Consider the following 22,045-nt stretch of genomic DNA (forward strand, 5'->3'; position numbering starts at 1 on the left):
GAACAGACAAATCCCAATGATGAACAACCAATTAACAGTAGTGTGTCATGCACACACACACATTTGGTAGCCCAGGGCAAAGTTGTGGGATGAACACAGTACCACTCAGCAAGCATCAACAACAGGAACATATCAAGTGAACACTGCCTGTGTATGAAAAGGGATGTGGACCCACACACATGTTCATACAACACACACCATGGGCCCAGGCTATGTCACGGGACAACACACTTACTTGAGGGGACCCAACTCCTGTGGAAGCCTAGCTGTGCCAAAAATAGTCACAGCACGTCTCAGCCATGTCAGCAGAACACTTGGTAAGTCAGCCATCAGTTACCACACAATGAAGGCTCTGGTCACAACAGCCTGGGTACGGGAGTCTCCCCTAAGTCATCTGCACATACTCAACACATATGTACAGCAAGTTGCACAGAGGACCCAGTTGCTCCTATACCAATGATGCCCACACCTGTAGGTCCAGTGGTGATGCGAACAAAGTCAGTGAAATAGACACATTGGACAATGGGAAGCACATCATATGTGCATGGGTGCAAGCCAGAGATGTGACCATGCAAATGAAATGTTCACAGAGATGTCCACAAATAGTTGATCATGACACACCCAGGTAGCTGCAAAGGATGACATGGATACCGACCAGAATAGGATACATATCTCATGGACCACATGGAGTACCTCACATCAACACCTCAGTATTCAACATTGGAAACCAAGTATTACAGGTGCAAGGGCATGTTAAACATCATCAACCTAATGTACAGCTAAATCAAGATCACAGGGATAAATAAAAAAGCTTTATTCGGCATATTAAAGTTAAACGTCCGTTCAAACAAAAGGCCAATGGCCAGTCCATCATCAAATGCCAATGAGTGAACTAGAGTGACAACTGTCACACGTTGCTTGCCTGCACTGCTAAGGACAGGGGACATCCCTTCGGAGGGGCATACATGGGGGCAGGCCAGGCACCGCAGGGACAGGATCAGGACTCAGCAGAAGGAGGCAGTGAAGAGGTGGTGGATGCAGGAGAGACACTTGCAACTGCAGTGGGCTGACTGAAGTGGTGGGTGCAGTCACAACTGTGGGGCACAAGTCCGATGGGGTGGGTACTGGCACAACTTCAGTGGGCAGGTCAGATGGAGTGATTGGGTCTCCACTACAGTGCCCAAGTCAGATGGGGTGGTCGTTGACTCCACTGCAGTGCCTAAATCCATGTGAGTGGAATGGGGTGCAGGTGAGGTCGGTAGAACAGAGGGGGGGACACGGTCCCCACATCAGTGGCACTAACCGTCTGACCAGGTATGGAGGAGCAAGTGGTAGGGAGGAGGGCCTCAGCATTTTTGGGATGGTGTATCTGTGGGTGGGGGAACCCGGGGCAGGGAGTGGCGGGGGAACCTCTGGAGTGGTGGCCTGGGGGATGGAGGACGGAGACTTCGCCTTGGAGCTGAGTGGCGGCGGTGGGGTCTTGCTCTTCTGGCTCCGGGGGGACTTGCGGGTGGGGGTCTCAGTCTGACTGGGCCTGGGGGAGGGTGTCCGGGTGTGAGGGGCACTCCCCTCTGTGTGTGTGGACTTCCTATTCCCCTTGTAATCTGGATCTGCTGGGTCGGTGGGGAAGAGGCCAAGGTCACGGAGGAAGAGCTTCTGTGGAGATGGGGTTGCAGGTGAGGCAAGGGAAGGGGGCTAGGAGGGAGAGGTTTCGGAGGACTGCGGAGTGGTTGTGGATGACTGTGTGTGTGTCTGCAAACCATCCCCTGTGAGTGTGGTATCAGTCCCCTGCGCTTGCTTGTGTGCACGTCTAGACCTTGGTTTGGGTGTTTGTGTGCTGCCCCTGTCTGTGGCTTTGTGAGAATGTGCAGGTGTGTGTGTGCTTGGGACAGGTAGGGTGCTAGGAATCGTGGGTGATGCAGGGGTAGGAGGGGTGCAGGACTGTTGGAGGAGGGACACTGCTGCCATCAGGGAGGAGGCCACGGACTGATTGGTCCTCTGTAGGGCAGACATGCCCGAGGAAATGCCCTCCATGATTGACACCAGTTGCGTCAACAGACTTGTGTGTGTATGGAGGACCTTCAGCATCGAAGTCTGCCCTACATGGATATGTCTAAGTAAGTCCACAGACTCCTCACTCAGGGCAGCAGGGAAGACAGGGGCAGGAAGTGCAGTGCCTGGCACAAAGGAGACATGCTCCCGAACACAGGAGCCTCCAGGGACCTCTGAGATGGGAGCCGATGGGAGGGTGGTGATGGTGGTGGTGGGGGTGGTGGCGGGGACAGCCTCACTAGCTGGGGTTTGGTGGCTGCTGACACCCGCCTCCACAAGGGAGTCATCCTCAGAGCTGCTGTGGCCCTCAGCTGGGGTGGATGGTGCTGGTGACTCCTCTGTGTCGCTCCACTCGCCCTCCGTGCCACTGGGTCCCCCGACTCCTCTCCTTCTGTCCCTGTCAGGCTCTGTGGCTCCTCCTGGTCCGTGGAGCTGTCCCCTCCTGTGGCCGTGGATGTATCTGGATAGGAATAGGAAGTAAGAGAACAACATCAATCACCTGCACTGACTGCACACACCACAGTGAGTACATCACATCACAGGGCAAGCCCTGGCATCATCAGTTGAACACAGCTCAAAGTGCCAACACTGTTTAGAATAAGCCAATTGTCATTCTCAACATCATCCATGGCACACATATCCCTCCTTGACTTGCACATATATGTCTGTTGCATGTTGGATGCTAATACCCCAATGGCCTGACATGCACCACCCACACATTAGTTGGACATGCAAGTGAATATGTAGGAGTATGTCACTATACACACAGCACATCTCTTGCTACTGACTCAGTACAGGTGTCTGGATGAAGGGATGGGCAGAGACTCATTTCACATGCTTGTGATGCATGCCAGCAACACACACTATGATGTTCTCATGTCCTGATGGGCAATGCCACAATGGGGTGCATGGTGCACACTTGAACACAATGCAGGATCACTCATAGCAAGTTAAAGGCCATGGCACTGGCCTGCCCTGAAAGTCAGTCAACACTGTCTCCTGTCACAGGGGCAGGGCATCCAGACAACAACAGTATGCACTGTCTCACAATCATAGATCAGGGGTAAAGCTAACTCTGCAGATGACAGGTGCACTTGCCCATCCCCTGCAAACAACATATCCAGAACCCAGAAGACCCCACATCATGCAAATCAGACATATGAGTCTCTGCAAACACAACTCCCTGTACATTAACACATCACAGTCTGCCATGCATGTAACCCAGCTGCCTGAAGGACACAGTTGCATACACCATTGTGCGCTGTAAGATGCTCACACACCTATATGTCACACAGGTCTTGTCTCTCACAGTCACATCTCAGATGTCCTGCTGACCCTCTAAATCATGGACACACCAGTTGTACGTAACAACAAGCCACACCATAATGACAAAGAGGCAGACACCTGAAGGCACATATCACTAAGCACAACCTGTAATTTGATACACAGGAGTGGGATTACAGAGTGTTTCTAAATACCCTTGAGGAGGCATGACTGCCCAGGTCTACGTGAAACAGTGTTTGGCCCTGGACAGTAGTCAGGTGGCTAAGCAAGTGTGACATACTTGATATACATACTCCTGAGGCCCCCAAATTGGAGTCCCCTCCTGCATGGGTTTGTTTGGAATACCCCAGCCACATGTGGCGAGTCAGACCAGCACACATATCAAGGGCACACACAGATCACATGTCAGATCTCAGGCATTGGGCAAACAATTGAACCACCCATGAAACACACAGCAGAGTCACGGGAACAGATGCTGTCCGATAGCTGAAGCATAGCTGACTGCAGGGACACAGTGCCCTAGTGACACAAGCAACAGACTGTAGGGGCAACACCTGTGGACCAGATGAGTAGGGTGCATCACACAATTGAGGGACCTGAGTATTGGACTACAAGACCTACGTAATGTGGAAGTGTGACCAGGCCAAAAGACTGCAATTAGCATGTCAGACATAGTACACAGATTAGGCATGGACTTACCCCCTTCTTGCTGCTGTCTGGCCTTCAGCTGCCTACCACCAGGATCCGGAGCATGTGGGGGGTCAGGGTCCGGTGTCCGCCCCTCCTACGTGGAGGTGACAGCTTCAGCTGGATTCTAGCTATCCTCCGGGTCCAGCCCCGAAGGTCCTGCCACCTCTTCTGGCAGTTGTGGATCCGGCGCTTGTAGACCCCCACCGACCCCCACTGAACGAACTGCCCGGGCGATGGTCAGCCATATCTCCTGCTTCTGGTGGGCATCAACCTGTGAGGATGACCAAGTTAAAAGTACATTAACACACATGCCCCATATTTGTGCTGCACACATTTGGAGATACATGTCATCATCACAAAGGGAAATGAGCTACACAGGTAGTGCAACCATGGGGAAGGACAAATCACCTGCATGTCTGACATGTTAACAATGCCTGGGAAGTTTAGGCTTGCACTAATGCACTTTAGCAGCAGGACACCTGTTCATTACATGTACCTACACACTTTGGGTGATGAAAGTAGTCAGTGAGAATGCTTGCCACTGGTGTACACACTGCTGGTACTGCTGGTCAGACAATATGCACAATTAGGAAGGCAGTGGACTGCACACTCACCTGCTCCCCTGGTTTTCCATACAGCTTACTGAACTGTGGAAGGAGCCCGTCCAGCAGGGCCTGGTTCCCCACCTCAGTGAAGGCTGGGGCCCTCTCCAGAGTACGTGCCATAGCAGGAGCCAGAGGATGCAGAGACAGCAGCAGTGGTTGAAGGGATGTGGTCCAGTAGCTTATAGTGCAGGCAAGTGAGCTCCCTGGGGGCCAGCCAGCCTTATATCTGTGCTGCAGAGGGAGAATATGTGCCATGTGTCCCAAGTGATAGGTCCAACACGGTTTCATTCTATGAATCTGGCCAATCCATGGAAATGTACGACTCGTACACGCCTTCCGCATCGATCAAATCTTCACCTTCATGAAACACTAGTAATTACAACATTGTTGTAGGCATCCAACTGAATTTCCAGCGCACAACTCGTACAAGTTTTGAATCTGCATCCGTCTCCATGACAGTCCAGAGCCAATGGGTGCCCCCGGCTTGGTCAACTGACTGTACAACGCGTATTTTGAAAATACACATGCACCCGTCTCCATACGATTCAATGGCCAAGGCGTACGCCTGTCTCGGACCATGCCTGCCTGACGTGCATGCATGATAGTCACCCGCGTCAGACCTCATTGCAGTCAATGGCAAAGCGTACGCGCGGCTCGGTCATGAACCGTTCAATGCGTACGCATTGTCACCTGCGTCGGACCTCATTGCAGTCAATGGCAAAGCGAACGCACGGCTCGGTCATGAACCGTGCAATGCGTAAGCATTGTCACCCACGTCGGACCTCATTGCAGTCAATGGCAAAGCGTACACACGGCTCGGTCATGAACCGTGCAATGCGTACACATTGTCACCCGCGTTGGACCTCATTGGTGTGACTATTCGACGGATTCAACACACAATTACTTGCCAGGGACACCTGTGCACACCTACCACACTACAGCATTGGCCACACAGTGTCCCATGGCATGTAAGGCTGCATTCCCTGGGTGTTGGGGGGGGCACATTTGGTTTGTTGGGTGGCACTTTTGTTCAGCCACTCCCAGGCTGTGCACGTGCACATGGGGGCAGAATCCTTTGTGTGTCGTGCACATTACCACTGTGATGTGAAAATGTACAGTAATGGGCATGAGTCACGGACACAGTTTCATGTTGCATTTGTTTGGGCCGTTTCACGTACACCCTGAGTCCTGGGGGTGATGGCATGTACGTCACAGTGAGACCTGTAGCCACAATACTGATGTGCACCCACAGTCTGTGTGCATGTTGTGTCTCAGATGTGTCTGATCAAATGTGCCCAATGGGTGACAGTCTCCACATCCATGCGGTATATGCATCAACCTTGATGGTGTGTGTGTGTCTAAGAGACGTACATGTAGGGCCTGCAGGGACAACAGTGGCCACTACCTGTGGGACTCACCCTTGCCTTGTGGTGTGTACGTGATATGCTATGTCCATGCCAGTGTCAATGTGACAATACAGGGACCCTGGGTTTTTTGCATGGCAAAGATCTGTGATGCCTGGGAGACATCAGGCCTCACTTGTCACTGTGGTGTGTGTTTGGAATGTCACAGCAGTACATAGGTCGGGTGACACAGCCAGATGATTGGCCATTGCACTACATGGGACTCATGTGGAATTGAGATGTGAGGTGATGGTCATGTAGGTGACATATGTGTCCATGCCCAACAGCACACACCTCAGTACATTGTGTAATGTCATGATCTATCATGTGATACTGAGCCCGGTCATGGCCACATGGGTGGATGAACCGTCAATCTTCCTTTGTTCATCTCTGTTCTGCAGGGCACCAGCTGTCCATTGACCGTTCCCAGACCTTGCAACCATGCAGGAACGCGACTGCATCTGACGGTAGCGCTTCACCAGGCCACTGATTGAGGAGTTGGCGGAGTTGGCGGAGCAGTTGGCGCCCCATCTGCTCCCTGGCCGGACATACCCTACAGCACTGACCCCAGAGGTGAAGGTGATGGCAGCCCTGCACTTCTTTGCTACTGGTACCTTCCAGTACACTGTGACTACAGCAGGTGGGATGTCGCAAACCATGTTTAGTCGTGTGCTACGCGATGTCTTGGAGGGGATGTTGCATTTCCTTGACCTGTACATCAAGTTCCCTAGCCCAGCTGAACTCCCTGAAATAAAGGATGCCTTTTATACACTGGGTAGGATGCCGAACGTCATCAGATCTATTGTTAGGACACATGTGGCCCTGAAACCACTGCAGGCATACCGGAACAGGAAACATTTCCACTTGATCAATGCTCTGGTGGTATGTCTTGCAGACATGTGTGTCACACGTGTGTGTGTACGGTTCCCTGGTTCTGCGCACGATGCCTACATAATGAGGAGTAGTCGCATTGCAACGCTGATGTCAGAGATGCCAGCTCAGCATGCCTGGCTTGTCGGTGTGTACTGACTGTTTATCATTGTGTGTGTTTGTCAATGTTGTATTCCGCACTCCTACAAAACTCAGCTACTTGTTCATTTTTGTATGTGTAGGTTACACCGGATACCCCAACATGCCGTGGTTGCTGACACCCCTCAGGAACCCTGTGACACCAGCCGAGATGTGCTACAATGAGGCACATGGTCGGAGCAGGAGGGTGATTGAGCGGACATTCGGCCTCCTGAAAAGCCGCTTTCGCTGCCTGGACAAGACCGGAGGGGCCCTCCCATATGACCCTGCAAAGGTGTGCAAAATTATCCTTGTATGCTGCATGCTACACAACATGGCAGTGCGGAAGAAGGTGCCTCTCATCCAGGATGACGATGACGATGGCCAACCTCCGGCACCTGTGGAGGATCCCGGCCTGGGCCAAGATGCCAGTGATGATGAGGATGAGGGTGACGTCCGCTCACAGCTCATCAACAAAGTCTTCACCTGAATGTTAGTTTCCAGGGTTGTTATGTCAATGTATGGAGTTAGCCTGGAATGTGTTGTGGCTGCTCTGTTGCTGTCTGAGTGTGTCTGTGTGCCACTTGACGGGATGCGTGCAGTGATGTGTCCATTCAGGCGGTGAGTACTCCACAATAGGGTAGTACTGCTGACTTGTTTTTGTGTAGGTTTCTTGCGACATGTTTTGTGCATGTGTATTGCATTTCTCTCCCGTTCTGCTTTGCTTTTGACTGTGTCTTGTGTCTGTCCTTCACAGGGTAATTTGCCTGTTGTTTGGTCAACACTGACCCCCAATACCCAGAATCCGACACCAGTGTGGGAGTAGTCAATTAACATCAAGTGATGTGCCACACACCCCTGGACTACAATTCTCAGACACTCTGTGACCGTGTGTCCACCGTAACGTACAATTGCCTTGCAACTGTTTTTGAATAAACATGTTGCTGATGAGTAATGAACCTGTGCTATGCTTTGTTAGGTGCGTTGTCTGTCTTCCCACATCTGACTGACATTTGCTTACCTCACCTGTGGACTTGTTACCACTGACTGTGGATAGGTGTTGTGGTTGTGCATACCTATGTGTTTCAAGTCAATATCATTGTGTGTGATGAGTAACATGGCCATGGTGAGTATGTGTTGTGTTGCCATAGTGGTGTGTCTCCCTCACATGTGTCACATCACCATGACTCACCTAACGTTGGTCACATTGTAGCAGTATTTGGCATGCACTGTGTTGTGTAGCAGATCGATATCTCCATGACACATGGAATCACAACAGAGGCAAGTATGGTGTACTGGTGAGTTTATTTTCGAACATGTGTGAGGAAAGTGCACAGGATGGTGTGTGCTGTACATTGGTTTTGGAATCCAAAGTTCACATTAGAGTTGGAAGTGCTGGTAGATGAAATGTCCAGAGTAAAGTCCACAGTCATCTGCTACATTGGCCCAACATGAATCCTCCATGTCATGTGGGCAAATTGTGTGTGATTGAACAAGGTAAACGGGTTGCGCACAAAGAACATTGTCCAGAACAGGTTTAGAGGCCCTGGGGGATGTGCTGGAATATCTGCCTCTCACATGTCCTTCTTCGGACGACCCCTCTTCTTCCTGGGAGGGGATCATCAGGTGCAGGCCTCTGCGGTGCAGGGGCTCTCCGCCAGAGTCCTCCTCCCTCCATGTGGTGCTGGCAGATGGTGTTGCAACAGATGTTGTGGCCACACAGGGAGGTGTGGACAGCTTTGTGTTGATCTGGCGGAGGCATTGGAGTATGTCCCGATGCACCGCAGTAAGGGCATCCCACTTGGCCTCCATGCGGGCATGGTGGGCAGCCTGCTCCTGTTGCATGTCCTTGAGGATCGCTACTACCTGGCCAAATCCTCCGGTGCGATCCTGGTACGCATCTATGATGCGTGCCAATTGGGGGTCATCATGCAGTCCAGACCCCTCTGCAAGGCGCGCCCTCTGCCTCCCACCCCTCCCAGCACCCCTATCCACACGGGCAGGACCAGCGGCGGGACGCACAGGTGACACTGGGACCCCTTGGGTGGTGTTGCTGGTGGTGTTTGCTGTAGCTTTCGGGGGGTCCTGTGTACCTGTGCTGTGGGTGTTCAGAGGCCTTGGTCTGTCCGTGTTGGCGGGGGTGCCCTGTTGGTTTCCAAATGCTGGAGGCGTGGCTACAGATGTTGATGCTGCTGGTGCTGCATGATGACTCACACCAGAGGGGCCAGGTTTGTCGTCGTCATCCGAAGAGGACAGAGACAGAGTCAAACCAGAGAGCTCAGTGTCCACCAGAGTCTGGGCCTGGGAATCCTCTTCATTTGGTGCTGGGTCCCCAGCACCACCTGTGTTTGGAAGAGACACACAATGTGAGTGTGATAGTTTTACACTTCGTCGTCTGCGTCTCACCCCCGGAGGACACGCCCCTTCCCTTCTCTTAGTAACCAGGTGTCTCACAAGTCTTGTGTTTAACGTAAATTTATTTGTTTAACTACACAGTCCTGACAGGGGTTGGGCCCAAAGCATATACATTTCACAACATAGTTGTCTATGGGAATTGTCCTGTTTCCAAGGGTCGTCGCCGTCTTCCAGCTTTACTCTTCCCCGAAACTGCCCCCGGGCTGGTGCTTCCCACAAAGTTCAACCGGAAAAACAAAAGAAACACAGGATACTTATGTCACAAGTGTTCTACTGAAGCTATAGTTCTACAGGGTGCTCCGTTCACCAATCTCCCTAGGTCACCAGGGTGAGTGCGAGGTATTCAGGACTGGTATAGGAGAAAAGAGGAGGGGGTGGTGCAAAAGTTACGTTCAAAGCGTGAGGGTTTCTAACTGTTCCACAAACCCAAGAAACCCTTTCCCTCTAACCTCTTCCTCCACCCTTCCCTCCACGTCACTTGCCTGGGGCTACGGCCCGCGGGGACCGTAGCAGTGGGTATCGCGGTGTCCTGATGCCTCTGGGGATCACCGGATACTGGAGCGTGATGGGTTGAGTGCCTCTCCTTCGGTACTGCTGGGCCGTCCTCCTCGAGTCTCGCATCAACGTTCGGCGTCCCGCCAGTCTCTCCTCCTCCGTTCCGCTCCCTTTCACGCTCCTCTTCTCCTTCTTCCTCCGCTTCTTGCTCCTCCTTCTCACCGGCGCGCTCCTTTTCTCCCGAGGCCGCTCCTCCCTTCATCCCGGAAGCTACACTCCTCCTTGCTGAATCGACAGAAGCTACACCGCTCACCGCTGCATCGACGGGCGTCCCGTCGGGCGCCATCTTGAAGTTCCCGGCGTCCGATTCCTCCTTATCACAGTGAGTTATGTTTCTACATGCATCAATGGTTCACAAACATGACATTTTCTACTGTACGAAAAGATGCCTGCCTGTACACTGCTTTTTCCCAGCTTGTCACGGACAGAGTTTAATATTGTTGTTGCCCATGTCCCAGCAGGGCCTTGTGCTCCCCACAACAGAGCCCAGTGTCAGACATCCTGTCAGTCCCTTCTCACTCCCTGTGGGGCAAGTATGGTTCAGTTAGAACTTGCTGGGCCATGTGGGTGGGTGTGGATTGTCTGTGACTGCATCTCCCATCATGCTCTTGGCTACACCCCCATTCCCAGCATGCCCATACTTCCTCCCTCTTGGCTCTTCTTCCCTGTGAGGGGGTGTGACAGCAATAGCAAGATGGCTGACTGTGAAGTCATGGTGTTTGTTGTTGCCCATTTCCCAGCTGGGCCTTGTACTCCCCACAACAGAGCCCAGTGTCAGACATCTTGTCAGTCCCTTCACACTCCCTGTGAGGCGAGCATGGTTCAGTGTATGCTTGCTGGGCCATGTGAGTGGGTGTAGATTGTCTGTGACTGCGACTCCCATCATACTCTTGGCTACACTCCCCTTCCGAGCATGCCCATACTTCCTCGCTCTTGTCTCTGCTTCTCTGTTAGGGGGTGTGACAGCAATAGCAAGACGGCTGACTGTGAAATCCTGGTGTTTGTTTGGCTACAAGTCCAAAGAGAGCCCCTGTGCTTCACACAGCTGCACCCAGTACGGGGTATCTTTTGTTGATATTTCACAGAGGTGTGGGTCAATGCGTTATACCCGGTGAGTTGTGTGGGGTTTGTGTTGGGGGGTGTCTCCACATGCTAGTAAGTATGGTCAGAGCTGTCAGTCCTCCTTCCCACCTGGCCAGACATCCCACCATGAAACGTGCTTCCATTGGCGTGCAAGTTGTCTTTCAGGTTGTCAGTCAGTGGTGTCCTGCTTCTGATTTGCGCACATGCCCTACCAGGGCCTTGTGCTCCCCACAGCAGGACCCAGTGTCAGCCATCTTGTCAGTCATTTTCCACTCCCTGTGATGTGGGCATGTTTCAGGGAGGTCTTGATGGGTCAATTTTGAGGGGGAGCATTATCTGTGACTACAAACCCTATCATGCTTTTGGATACACTCACTTCACCTGCTTCCCCACAATTCCTTCCTGTCAGTCAGCTGCACTGTGAGGTAGTGTGTTTGCGGTGGAAAACTGTCTGGCAGTGTCTGTTTAGCTTTGTGCCACTGCCTTGCTCTATTTGTTTGTAGGTTGGTGCATGTCATGACACAGTTCCAAGTCACTATGAGATGGCAGGTATTGTGTTTGTCTGACTGGCATACACATCTTGGGATGATTATCTATTGGTTACTGTAGCTTTGCTTGCGGTGCATGGTTTCACTGTCCCCTTGCCACACAATCTTGGGTATGTTGTTTGTGTACTCACCCTCTCTGGTATGTCTGTTAGCCCATGGACGCTCTCTGGTGGTAGGATGTCCGGCACCTTCTCCTCCCAGGTCCTGAAGTAGACTGGTTTGGCAGGAGGGCCGCCGCCGGTGCACTGATTAAGGGCGTGATCTTTTTCGATGAGTTTCTTGACCCTCCTGCGCACGTCATACCACCTGTTCTGGATATCGTCCTTTGTGCGCCTTGCTGGTGCTTGAGCGTTCACCTTGTCCACAATCCCCGCCCACATCTTTGTTTTCTGTGACATGGGGGTCCTTTGGACCAATGTACCAAACAAATGTGGCTCTACTCTGATGATTCCGTCTACCAGCACTTCTAACTCACTATCTGTGAACTTTGGATTCTCCTTTGGGGGCATGGTGATGGGTGGTGGTGGTGAGGGATGTGTGTGTGAGGGTGCAAGTGAGGGTGGGTTGGTGTTGGTTTTGCTGGCTGTATGTGTGTGTGATGTTGGATGAGGTGCTGATGGTGTGTGAGTTGTGTGATGGGTGAGCTGTGAGTGTGTCTGTGGTTGCTGTGTAATGGTGTTTGCAGCTGGCTGTGTCTCCTGTTTGCAAGGGATCATGGTAGTGATTGTAGTCCTTTATATATTTGGAGTTGTGGGTGTGTCTTTGTCCCAGGTTTTTTTTATTTGATATTTATTGGCTTTTTTATTGCTTGTTAGGTCCATTTTTGGTCTTTTTTCCTTTGGGCTTCTCCGCCTCGTTCACGCTGCCTATCTTCTGTGTTTCATATGCGTCGGTCGCGGAGGACTCTATTGCTTGTGGGCCCGGTTTTCTGTGCGTGTCGATCATGCGGCTTGGTCTCCGTGCAAGTCGGTCTGGGTTTTCATGCATTGCATCGTACTGCGCGGATCGGACATCGCGGGTACGGGTTGGTCGGGTTCATTCTGGGTTTGTGTCGGTCAGTGAAAATCGCTGCAGTTTTCCGGCCGGTTTACTATTTTCCCTACGGCTTGGTCGTTCGGCTTGTATTTCGTACATGTCTGTTGTAATTCACACGTGTTGCATCGTACTGAACGGGTCGTACAGTGCTGGTCCGTATCGGTCGGTATCCGGTCCGGGTCCGTGTCGGTCGGTTCGTTTTGCGGCCGGAATCAGAATCGGCCCCTATGTATGTCTATGGACCCAGAGAGAGGTCACACTGTTTATACAGCCTGGAGCCAGAGGATGCAGGCTGTATGAGCATGGTAACATCTTAAGGGGTTCCTTGGACATACACGCTGTTTTTGAAAACTGCAGTCTATACTTTAACAAGCATTGGCATAGCCAATAGGTCTCGCTTTTGGGACCTTATAAGTATTTAGTTATGCAGCAGAATATCCTTGGTGCAATGACATCAACTGTTGCATGGCTAAACACTTATAAGATCTCAAATGCGAGACCTATTGGCTATGCCAATGATTGTTATTAGGAATGGCTGGTGTTGAACTGAAAGTGAGAAGACAGGAAAATGAGAGCAACAAGCAAAACTAGATTTCATGTTCTGACAGCACTGTCTTTAACCTGGCTCTAGAATTCCACCCCCTGATTCTAGGCCCCTTCGTATAGTCATTTAAAGGGACCATCGTGTGATGTCGCAGTGTCTCTGAACGGCACAAAGCAACACTCTGAAATGCTTATTGTTGGTGGTTGTTAGCGACGCAGGGCTGGGCAAAGAGAAATGTTTTTATATATATTCTAAATGGCCCCTTTAAACGACTGCTTCTATTTGTATGTAACCTACATGGCATTTTAATCACATCTGCGTTTTGGTTGTGATACAACAGCATATCCCCGCTCCCACACTCCAAAAAAAGAAAAAAAGAAAAATGTCACATAATTGATGGCTTGGCACAGCAGGATTTTTCACAGTAATACATTTTCACTTCAGAGTTTAATTTCATGCAGGTTTCATTGCACCTGAAACAAACATTGTACTTGCCACAAGACATGAAGAAAGGTGCGTCTGGCATCACCACTTTGAAAGCATCGCTAGTCCTCACAAGGATTTATTAGCATGTCACCATGACCATTTCCTCATTGCCTTGCATTCCACGGTATTTAACAGTGCATAGTCAAGCAGCAGTGGCACCAAAAACTTGCTTGTGATGGTAGGAGCATTAGCAACTTCATTTTGCAAAGCTGTTGCAAGCTCTTAATAATCTGATTGAATATACCCACTGTCCTAATAGCACCAGTGAAAGGGAGGAAGCAGTATTAGACCCTTTGCCTCAAATACAAAGTAGTGCTGTAGAAAAGGCTGAGAACATGATAGCTAAATAAGGAACTGTTTGCCTTGAAAGATCCCGCACATTCTCTGCCTCCTGGTGCACACACTCTTAAAAGAAAATACAAAAAAAAGACACAATGCCAACACGGTTATTTTATCTGAACTGCTCCAAATTAAGGCCTGCAAATTTTTTATCCCAGCTCCAATTTCGCTATCTACTTGTACTCATCTTCCAACCGGAATTCCTGCACCTGCTTTACACCTAGGATCTTCACCCAGTACTCCTCTGGACAAGTTTAACTGTGCCCTGAAAATTCCCAGATGTGTTTAAGAGCATTATATAATAAAAGTTAGGATACATATACTAATGACTACAGACTTTGTAAGTGTGCCTTTTCTCTCAAGCGTTATAAATATCTCTGGAGTACATTAAAGACCAGATATTTTTGGGAAGATATGATGATATTTCTCATAGGTGGTGACATCAGCCCCTGGAAGCTGGAATAACCTGGTAAAACACATCTGATGAGGACTGTTGCCTCAGGTATGTAACTTCCCAACTGTGTCACAGCCAAATGCCAGGGAAATCAAGAAGCTCAATTTTGTTACATCAACATATGATGGATATAAGCACATTAGACAGCATGAAAACAAAGAGATACGGGGATATCTGAGAAAATAACGGTGATCAAAATTTGAATTCAGAGAAAACACGTATTGTCACCCATACAAAACAACAATAATGAAAAAAGCGGGCGTCTCTTGTGCCTTAACACTGCAATAATTGGCAACATGTACAACAACACAGAACCACAGTGGATGTTAAGAAAGCACACATTGTATGCAGACACTGTATGCAAACATTACATGCACAAGATAGAAACAAAGGAGTGGTGTGGTTTGGCCATATTACTGGTATGTCAAGTTAATCTTTTCCTAAAACCATCTGGGAAGCATAACCACCATAAACGTCAAAATTTGGAAAGTGGCTACAGCGAAAACAGTCTGTTTTTTTCTTGACTGGATATTCACTCGAAATGAAAAAAATGTAAAACGTCAAAAGCAAAACAATATAAAAATCAGAATAAGCGAGAACGGAAAATAAGAATAAGAGTGCATGCAAAAAACACAAGAATAAAACCACTAGAAAAGTTCCACTGTGGGAAAAACTCAATGCTCACTTGATAAGAATTCTTTTCATGAGCTATTGACTTGCCCTGGATGTGAAGGCTCGTTTAGCAGAAGGTTGGAGTAAGGGCTTTTTCTTTATTTACATAAAAAGTCACAATTTCATTTTGCTAATTGGGGAGGGACAATTGGATTAAGCACTTAAAAAATATCTGCATACCCACTGGTGGCTGCTTCTTGGTGAAATGCAAGAGCTGGGGGGCAGTGGCGGCAGGCGGAGGTACTGCGTGACTACAAATACTGAACATCCAAGCTATGGCGGCTGTATTAAGCAGGAGACTCTTATTTATCGAGCAACTGAAGGCAACTTTAGCCATTAGGACAAAGTATTTTTCAGAAAACACACACACACACGGAGTTCTGGCCAGAGTTCTCATTACGTTAGCAGTGCATGTACATGAAGAATAAACCTTGAGACTGTTAATAAAGCTTGATTTTACCTTTAGCTGGATTCACTTTTATTCCTGACCGGTACAGTATTTCTTCATTCTGCCAGTCACCATTGCGGACAACAGTCTTCAGCCCATAAGCATTGGCCGCGCGCAAAAGGGAGGATCAAAGCCCGGGAGTTGTGTGTGTGCACACAGCCGACATGCAAGTATCAATGAACACAACTCTAGATTATTTGGCAATTGAAATGCTGCCAGAGCCTGCAAACTGCTAATTGAATAGTGTGTGATGCAGCCATTAAGAACATCCTTTTTCTTCTCAATCAATTATGAGGAGGCATTTTGAACCAAACAAAAAACCTTAGACAAGGGGCTTTATCAATTGAATGAGTCAATTCTTTAATTTATTATTCACATGGTTGACCTTCCAATTTGTAGATCACTCAGAGATTTAGAAAAAACACTCAGTGGACAAAACTGTGCTAAATTCGCAAACCATCACATTCAGTCATTCGATTCACTTCAACTCATTTATTCTCATTCAACTCATTTATTCTCATTCACACATTCATTCATTCAGAAACATACAAGGGATTGATTCATCAAATACATTCAAGGAGAATCATAAAACTTTTTGTAAAAACCACAGAAGAAAAAGCTAAACAATATGAAATTTGTGTCTAACAGTTTGGTTGGGTTTAAATTCTTGTGGCCAGAAAAGCAAGGTCTACGCGTTTCGAGTCCCCATAAATACTAGGGCTCTCATCAGGACCTGTAGGCTAGGAGAACAAAAAGAAAGAATAATTCAGTATGGCTAGATGCCCAAAACCGTCTCTTTACAAGTGTGCACATGTACACAGGGCAAATTACCTCTAGTGGGTGGAAAAGTAGATCAGCCGATCTACATCACAAATAGTTCTGAAATATAACAGAGTCAGAAAAGAGTGGTGTCAGAGAAAAGTGGTATCAACTGATTTTTGAAAAAAACTGCTACAGTACAACAAGCATCCTCTTCAATCACTTATTACTCACATGATGTTGTGTTTTTAACTTGCGTCTGTTTTGCAAAACCTGAATGAGGGTTTAAAAAAAAGGTTTTAGGCACTAGTCCGATTAAATGGTGGGGCTAAATGGAGCACACTGCAGAGGACTGGACTTACTTACAGAGGAGAATGTGTAGTCCGTGCTGAGGGCAGTTGAACGTGCAAGTCTCTTTGTTTGCTATAAAAAGGGAGGTACGAGCAAAGTATAAGCCTCGTGAGACTGACGATGAAGCGGGATGTTAAGAAAGACAAGAGTGTCAATTACCTTAGAAAGCAGAGGCGCGGAGATAAATCCGGTAGATTCGCTGGTTTTTATTTTCGTTAACAACGCACTACAAAAAAGTACGGGCGTTTAGTTGGGGGAACACAAAGTATTTTGAATCTGGAGTAGTGTCTATGCGCCAAAGAAAGCGGAAAACATACCTTAAGGCATCCAGTTTATTTTCGTCCTCTCTGTCTCGCGGTTCGTGAGTTCCGTTCACGTGACCTCAGCGCTGTTTATACATGCAGGAATGAATCCCGGTAAAGGTAGAAAAAAGACTACGTTTTTGAGGCATCTATTTTATAAGTTAATGCGGTATGTAAGTGTAATCATTTAAGAAAAAGGCTGATATATTTTAGCAGACTGAAGGTGAAATTAAATTGCCTAAAAACCTTCACTTACAGGAAGTGGTGGATTAGTAATAGTGCAAGTCTATGGTAATAGTGCAGAAGATTATACACAACCACGAAGGTTGTGATTTTGTATCAAGATGGAATTCGTTGCCAATTCATAGGAATTAGTCAAATATCGTAGTTGTATTTTCATGTATTTGATATTGACACTTGAAAAACTTTATCGAGACTCATATAGCCAAAGCTGGATGGAAGACCTTCATGTACGAAGGAACGGATGAGAAAAGGGTCTGCATATCTTAAGTTAGTTTGAAAAGTTCTGAAAATTCGTTCAATCCGTTAGTAGCTGTGTTAAATTTCAAAATTAACATCGCTTCGCATCTTGACAATTTCAGTTCAAGATCGCCTCCTCTCTCATCTTGTTCCACTTTTGAGATGACCGTCCATATTAGATCTTTAATTGAGTGATTGTTGCTATTCCAGTGGTTGACCAGTGGAGCTGTTTCGACTTTTTTGTTAATCCTTGATTTATGTTGGGATATTCTTAGTCGGATGACTTGCACTATTACTAATCCACCACTTCCTGTAAGTGAAGGTTTTTAGGCAATTTAATTTCACCTTCAGTCTGCTAAAATATAGCAGCCTTTTTCTTAAATGATTACACTTACATACCGCATTAATTTATAAAATATATGCCTCGAAAACGTAGTCTTTTTTCTACCTTTACCGGGATTCATTCCCGCATGTATAAACAGCGCTGAGGTCACGTGAACGGAACTCACGAACCGCGAGACAGAGAGGACGAAAATAAACTGGATGCCTTAAGGTATGTTTTCCGCTTTCTTTGGCGCATAGACACTACTCCAGATTCAAAATACTTTGTGTTCCCCCAACTAAACGCCCGTACTTTTTTGTAGTGCGTTGTTAACGAAAATAAAAACCAGCGAATCTACCGGATTTATCTCCGCGCCTCTGCTTTCTAAGGTAATTGACACTCTTGTCTTTCTTAACATCCCGCTTCATCGTCAGTCTCACGAGGCTTATACTTTGCTCGTACCTCCCTTTTTATAGCAAACAAAGAGACTTGCACGTTCAACTGCCCTCAGCACGGACTACACATTCTCCTCTGTAAGTAAGTCCAGTCCTCTGCAGTGTGCTCCATTTAGCCCCACCATTTAATCGGACTAGTGCCTAAAACCTTTTTTTTAAACCCTCATTCAGGTTTTGCAAAACAGACGCAAGTTAAAAACACAACATCATGTGAGTAATAAGTGATTGAAGAGGATGCTTGTTGTACTGTAGCAGTTTTTTTCAAAAATCAGTTGATACCACTTTTCTCTGACACCACTCTTTTCTGACTCTGTTATATTTCAGAACTATTTATGATGTAGATCGGCTGATCTACTTTTCCACCCACTAGAGGTAATTTGCCCTGTGTACATGTGCACACTTGTAAAGAGACGGTTTTGGGCGTCTAGCCATACTGAATTATTCTTTCTTTTTGTTCTCCTAGCCTACAGGTCCTGATGAGAGCCCTAGTATTTATGGGGACTCGAAACGCGTAGACCTTGCTTTTCTGGCCACAAGAATTTAAACCCAACCAAACTGTTAGACACAAATTTCATATTGTTTAGCTTTTTCTTCTGTGTTTTTTACAAAACGTTTTATGATTTTCCTTGAATGTATTTGATGAATCAATCCCTTGTATGTTTCTGAATGAATGATTGTGTGAATGAGAATAAATGAGTTGAATGAGAATAAATGAGTTGAAGTGAATCGAATGACTGAATGTGATGGTTTGCGAATTTAGCACAGTTTTGTCCACTGAGTGTTTTTTCTAAATCTCTGAGTGATCTACAAATTGGAAGGTCAACCATATGAATAATAAATTAAAGAATTGACTCATTCAATTGATAAAGCCCCTTGTCTAAGGTTTTTTGTTTGGTTCAAAATGCCTCCTCATAATTGATTGAGAAGAAAAAGGATTTTTGCAGTACTAGCATTCTGTTGTTACGTATTATGTCTGGCTCAGCTCTACTGCCATTAGCCAAAACCCAGTCTTGTTATTGGCCATTAAGAACATGGCACACGAGGTCTCAAGGACTTGGAATCGCGGGGAGGGGGAGGGAATTGAAAGTGATCGCGGGAAGGGAATTTAGCCATTAGGACCAAGTATTTTTCAGAAAACACAGACACACGGAGTTCTGGCCAGAGTTCTCATTATGTTAGCAGTGCATGTACAAAAGAATAAACCTTGAGAATGTTAATAAAGCTTGATTTTACCTTTAGCTGGATTCACTTTTATTCCTGACCGGTACAGCATTTCTTCATTCTGCCAGTCACCATTGCGGAAAACAGTCTTCATCCCATAGAAAACAAGCATTGGCTTCGCGGGGAGGGGGAGGGAACTGAAAGTGATCGCGGGGAGGGTGAAAAAGTGACGCGGCCGCGCAGCCATGAGATGGCACGAGACGCGCTGCCGCAAGACGCGCTCTGTGGCGGAAGGGGGGAAAGGGGATGAGCCTGGGAGTGGTGCGCGCGGCAAAAGAAAGCCATAAAGGAAAGCCAGGGCACTGAAAGTTGGCGGCTGCGCGTGTGCACACGTGCATGAACGCAAGCGCTAGGCCGTGTGGCAGCCCTTTTAAAAGCCCTAACTAAATGTCTCGCAGAGCAGCGCATGTGCTGACTCAGGCGAGACCTAAAAATGAAACTCCATTTTGTACATTCTTCCATAACAATATTCTAACACCGCATGCAGTGTAATCGAGTATAGAAAGTATGTGTTCAATGAATATAGTCCACAGGGTGCTGGAAGGGAACGTGCTGTGGATGGAATTTGTTGTTCTGCTGCTGTTGATGTATCTTGTGGTTTTACTGTTGATGTATTGGGGTCTCAAACTGACTTGTTACTGTGCTGTGGTGTGATATTTTGGTTTGCGGTGTGCATGTGGTGAATAAGCTTATTTTTGCCAATTTGTTTTGTTTTTCACTTGTGTTGTTTTTCTTTTCTTATGTTGTAAGACTATGTTGTATTGTTTTGTTGGTTTGCACTTCATTAGGTTATTGTGGCGTGGTGTTGCTGTGTTGTGACGTTATGCTGTGTGGTGTGCTATTCTGCTATCTTACTGTATTGTGTTGCCCGTCTTATGTTGTGATGTTAGTTTAGTGTGTTTTTGTGTCATACTGTCCTGTGCGGTTACGCTGCATGGAGCTGTTTTATTGTTGTGTAGTTAGGTTTATTGCCATGATTTATGTTTTGTTATTCTGTAGTACTGCTGTTACATTGGTCTTGATTCTGTTGTTTGGGTCTGTGTTAGTGTGTGATGCTCTAACTCTCATGTACCCAAAAAACACTATCTATGCCCCTACAAACTTTGTTCAAAACTACTGACTGAAGTGTGATTATGAGAGAGGATGAGTAATGGGTAATTACGTAAAATGTGCCATTAAGGGACTCTAGTGACATTGTAAGCGACAAGGCCAAACAAAGTAGCAGGTTCCAAATGAAGAGATGGTACCACAAAACATGCAGATGTTGCGGTAAATAGTATAGAGTTTGTGAAGAGGAACTCAGCCTCAAATTTACTAGGCTTTGACAGGGTTAAACATGATGGGAGATCTCTGTGATCACACAGGAAAGGCACTGCCAATTAAATCAACTCCACTGTGGTTATCTTACCTCATCTTTGTATTGAATTCTGGAAACTGGACACACCACACAGGCTGTTCCCGAGCCAAACATTTCTTTCACACGTTTTTCCTTCAAAGCAGTTAGCAGATCACTCATTGTAAGGTAGCGCTCCGACACTTTAAATTCACCCTGCACAAAAAAGAGAGGAAAAATGTAAAACTGGTTGTACCACAGTCTTTCTGCAGTCTTTTACAGATTGATCTCAGTTCCTAGAGGATCCGGTTTACGAACATTTATGTAACAGAGAGACTACAAGAAGTTTATATGGAGCAAATTGATGGCTTGGAGGAGGCAGTGAGTTTCAGGTGCAAACATTCTGGATTTCTCCATTATGTGCTGAATACAGTGTGGTAGATATGGGTGAAGCATTTACCACTCCCAGTAAATGCCATTACCAAAACTGAGTTATATATCAGGTGCAGTACAGAAATCTTTTTACAATTGTTCCACGTGGAAGTTAGACATAACACAGAGAATCAGGGTTTACAGAACCAAATTCCACATGCTTTCCAGGTCTTTTCCCCCAACTAATTTCAGCAGGTTTGATTTTCTGAAATCTGTTTTGGAAAACAGAGGGTTTGCAACAACTTTTGCACAGCTCGAAATTCAGATCCTTGTGCAAACCTCAATCTCTCTAGTGGCAAGGGTAGCTACTTCATCCCGATTGCAACTTCATGGTTTTCAAACATCAAGTGTATTTCTTGTCATCCAATGCATCCCTTATTCAAAATGTAAAGTTTCAACTAGTTTCTTGTTTTCTTTCAGAGATGGACGATACCAATCTTTTCTCTTAAAGAAGGAGGGCTCTGGGATGGTCTTAGTTACTTTTCCATGCTATGACAAAAATGTAATTTTCGGTGAAATAAATCTACACAGTTATTTACTTCTAGGCTGTTTTTGTACACTCTTTTGAGTGATTCAGATTCAAGATAAGCTCCGACAGTTGGCAGGACATGGGAAGAATCTGAGTTAAGGGACTTAACTCGTCTCTTTCACGGTAAACTTCCCTTTCCTGTTAATTCACCTTTTTGCTGGTCAGTCCTCTTTCAGGGGGGAACGGTCCTCCGTCTGAGGCCAGGTTTCTTTTCAAAGCGGTATTAGAGGCCTGGCAGTC

At 47.2% G+C, this 22,045-nt stretch overlaps 1 protein-coding gene across 2 annotated transcripts in view; it reads right to left on the bottom strand.

Moving 5' to 3' along the window:
- BCAT1 (branched chain amino acid transaminase 1) overlaps positions 1-22,045 on the bottom strand; it is a 410,432-nt gene that overhangs the window by 30,029 nt on the left and 358,358 nt on the right. For both annotated transcript variants that reach the window (XM_085652755.1, XM_085652754.1), the window contains exon 9: positions 20,920-21,060. In XM_085652755.1, the coding sequence (XP_085508881.1) occupies positions 20,920-21,060 (141 nt within the window). The remainder of the gene's footprint in view (positions 1-20,919; positions 21,061-22,045) is intronic.

Source organism: Triturus cristatus, chromosome 4_1 (assembly GCF_964204655.1).
Source record: "Triturus cristatus chromosome 4_1, aTriCri1.1, whole genome shotgun sequence".
Lineage (NCBI taxonomy): Eukaryota > Metazoa > Chordata > Amphibia > Caudata > Salamandridae > Triturus > Triturus cristatus.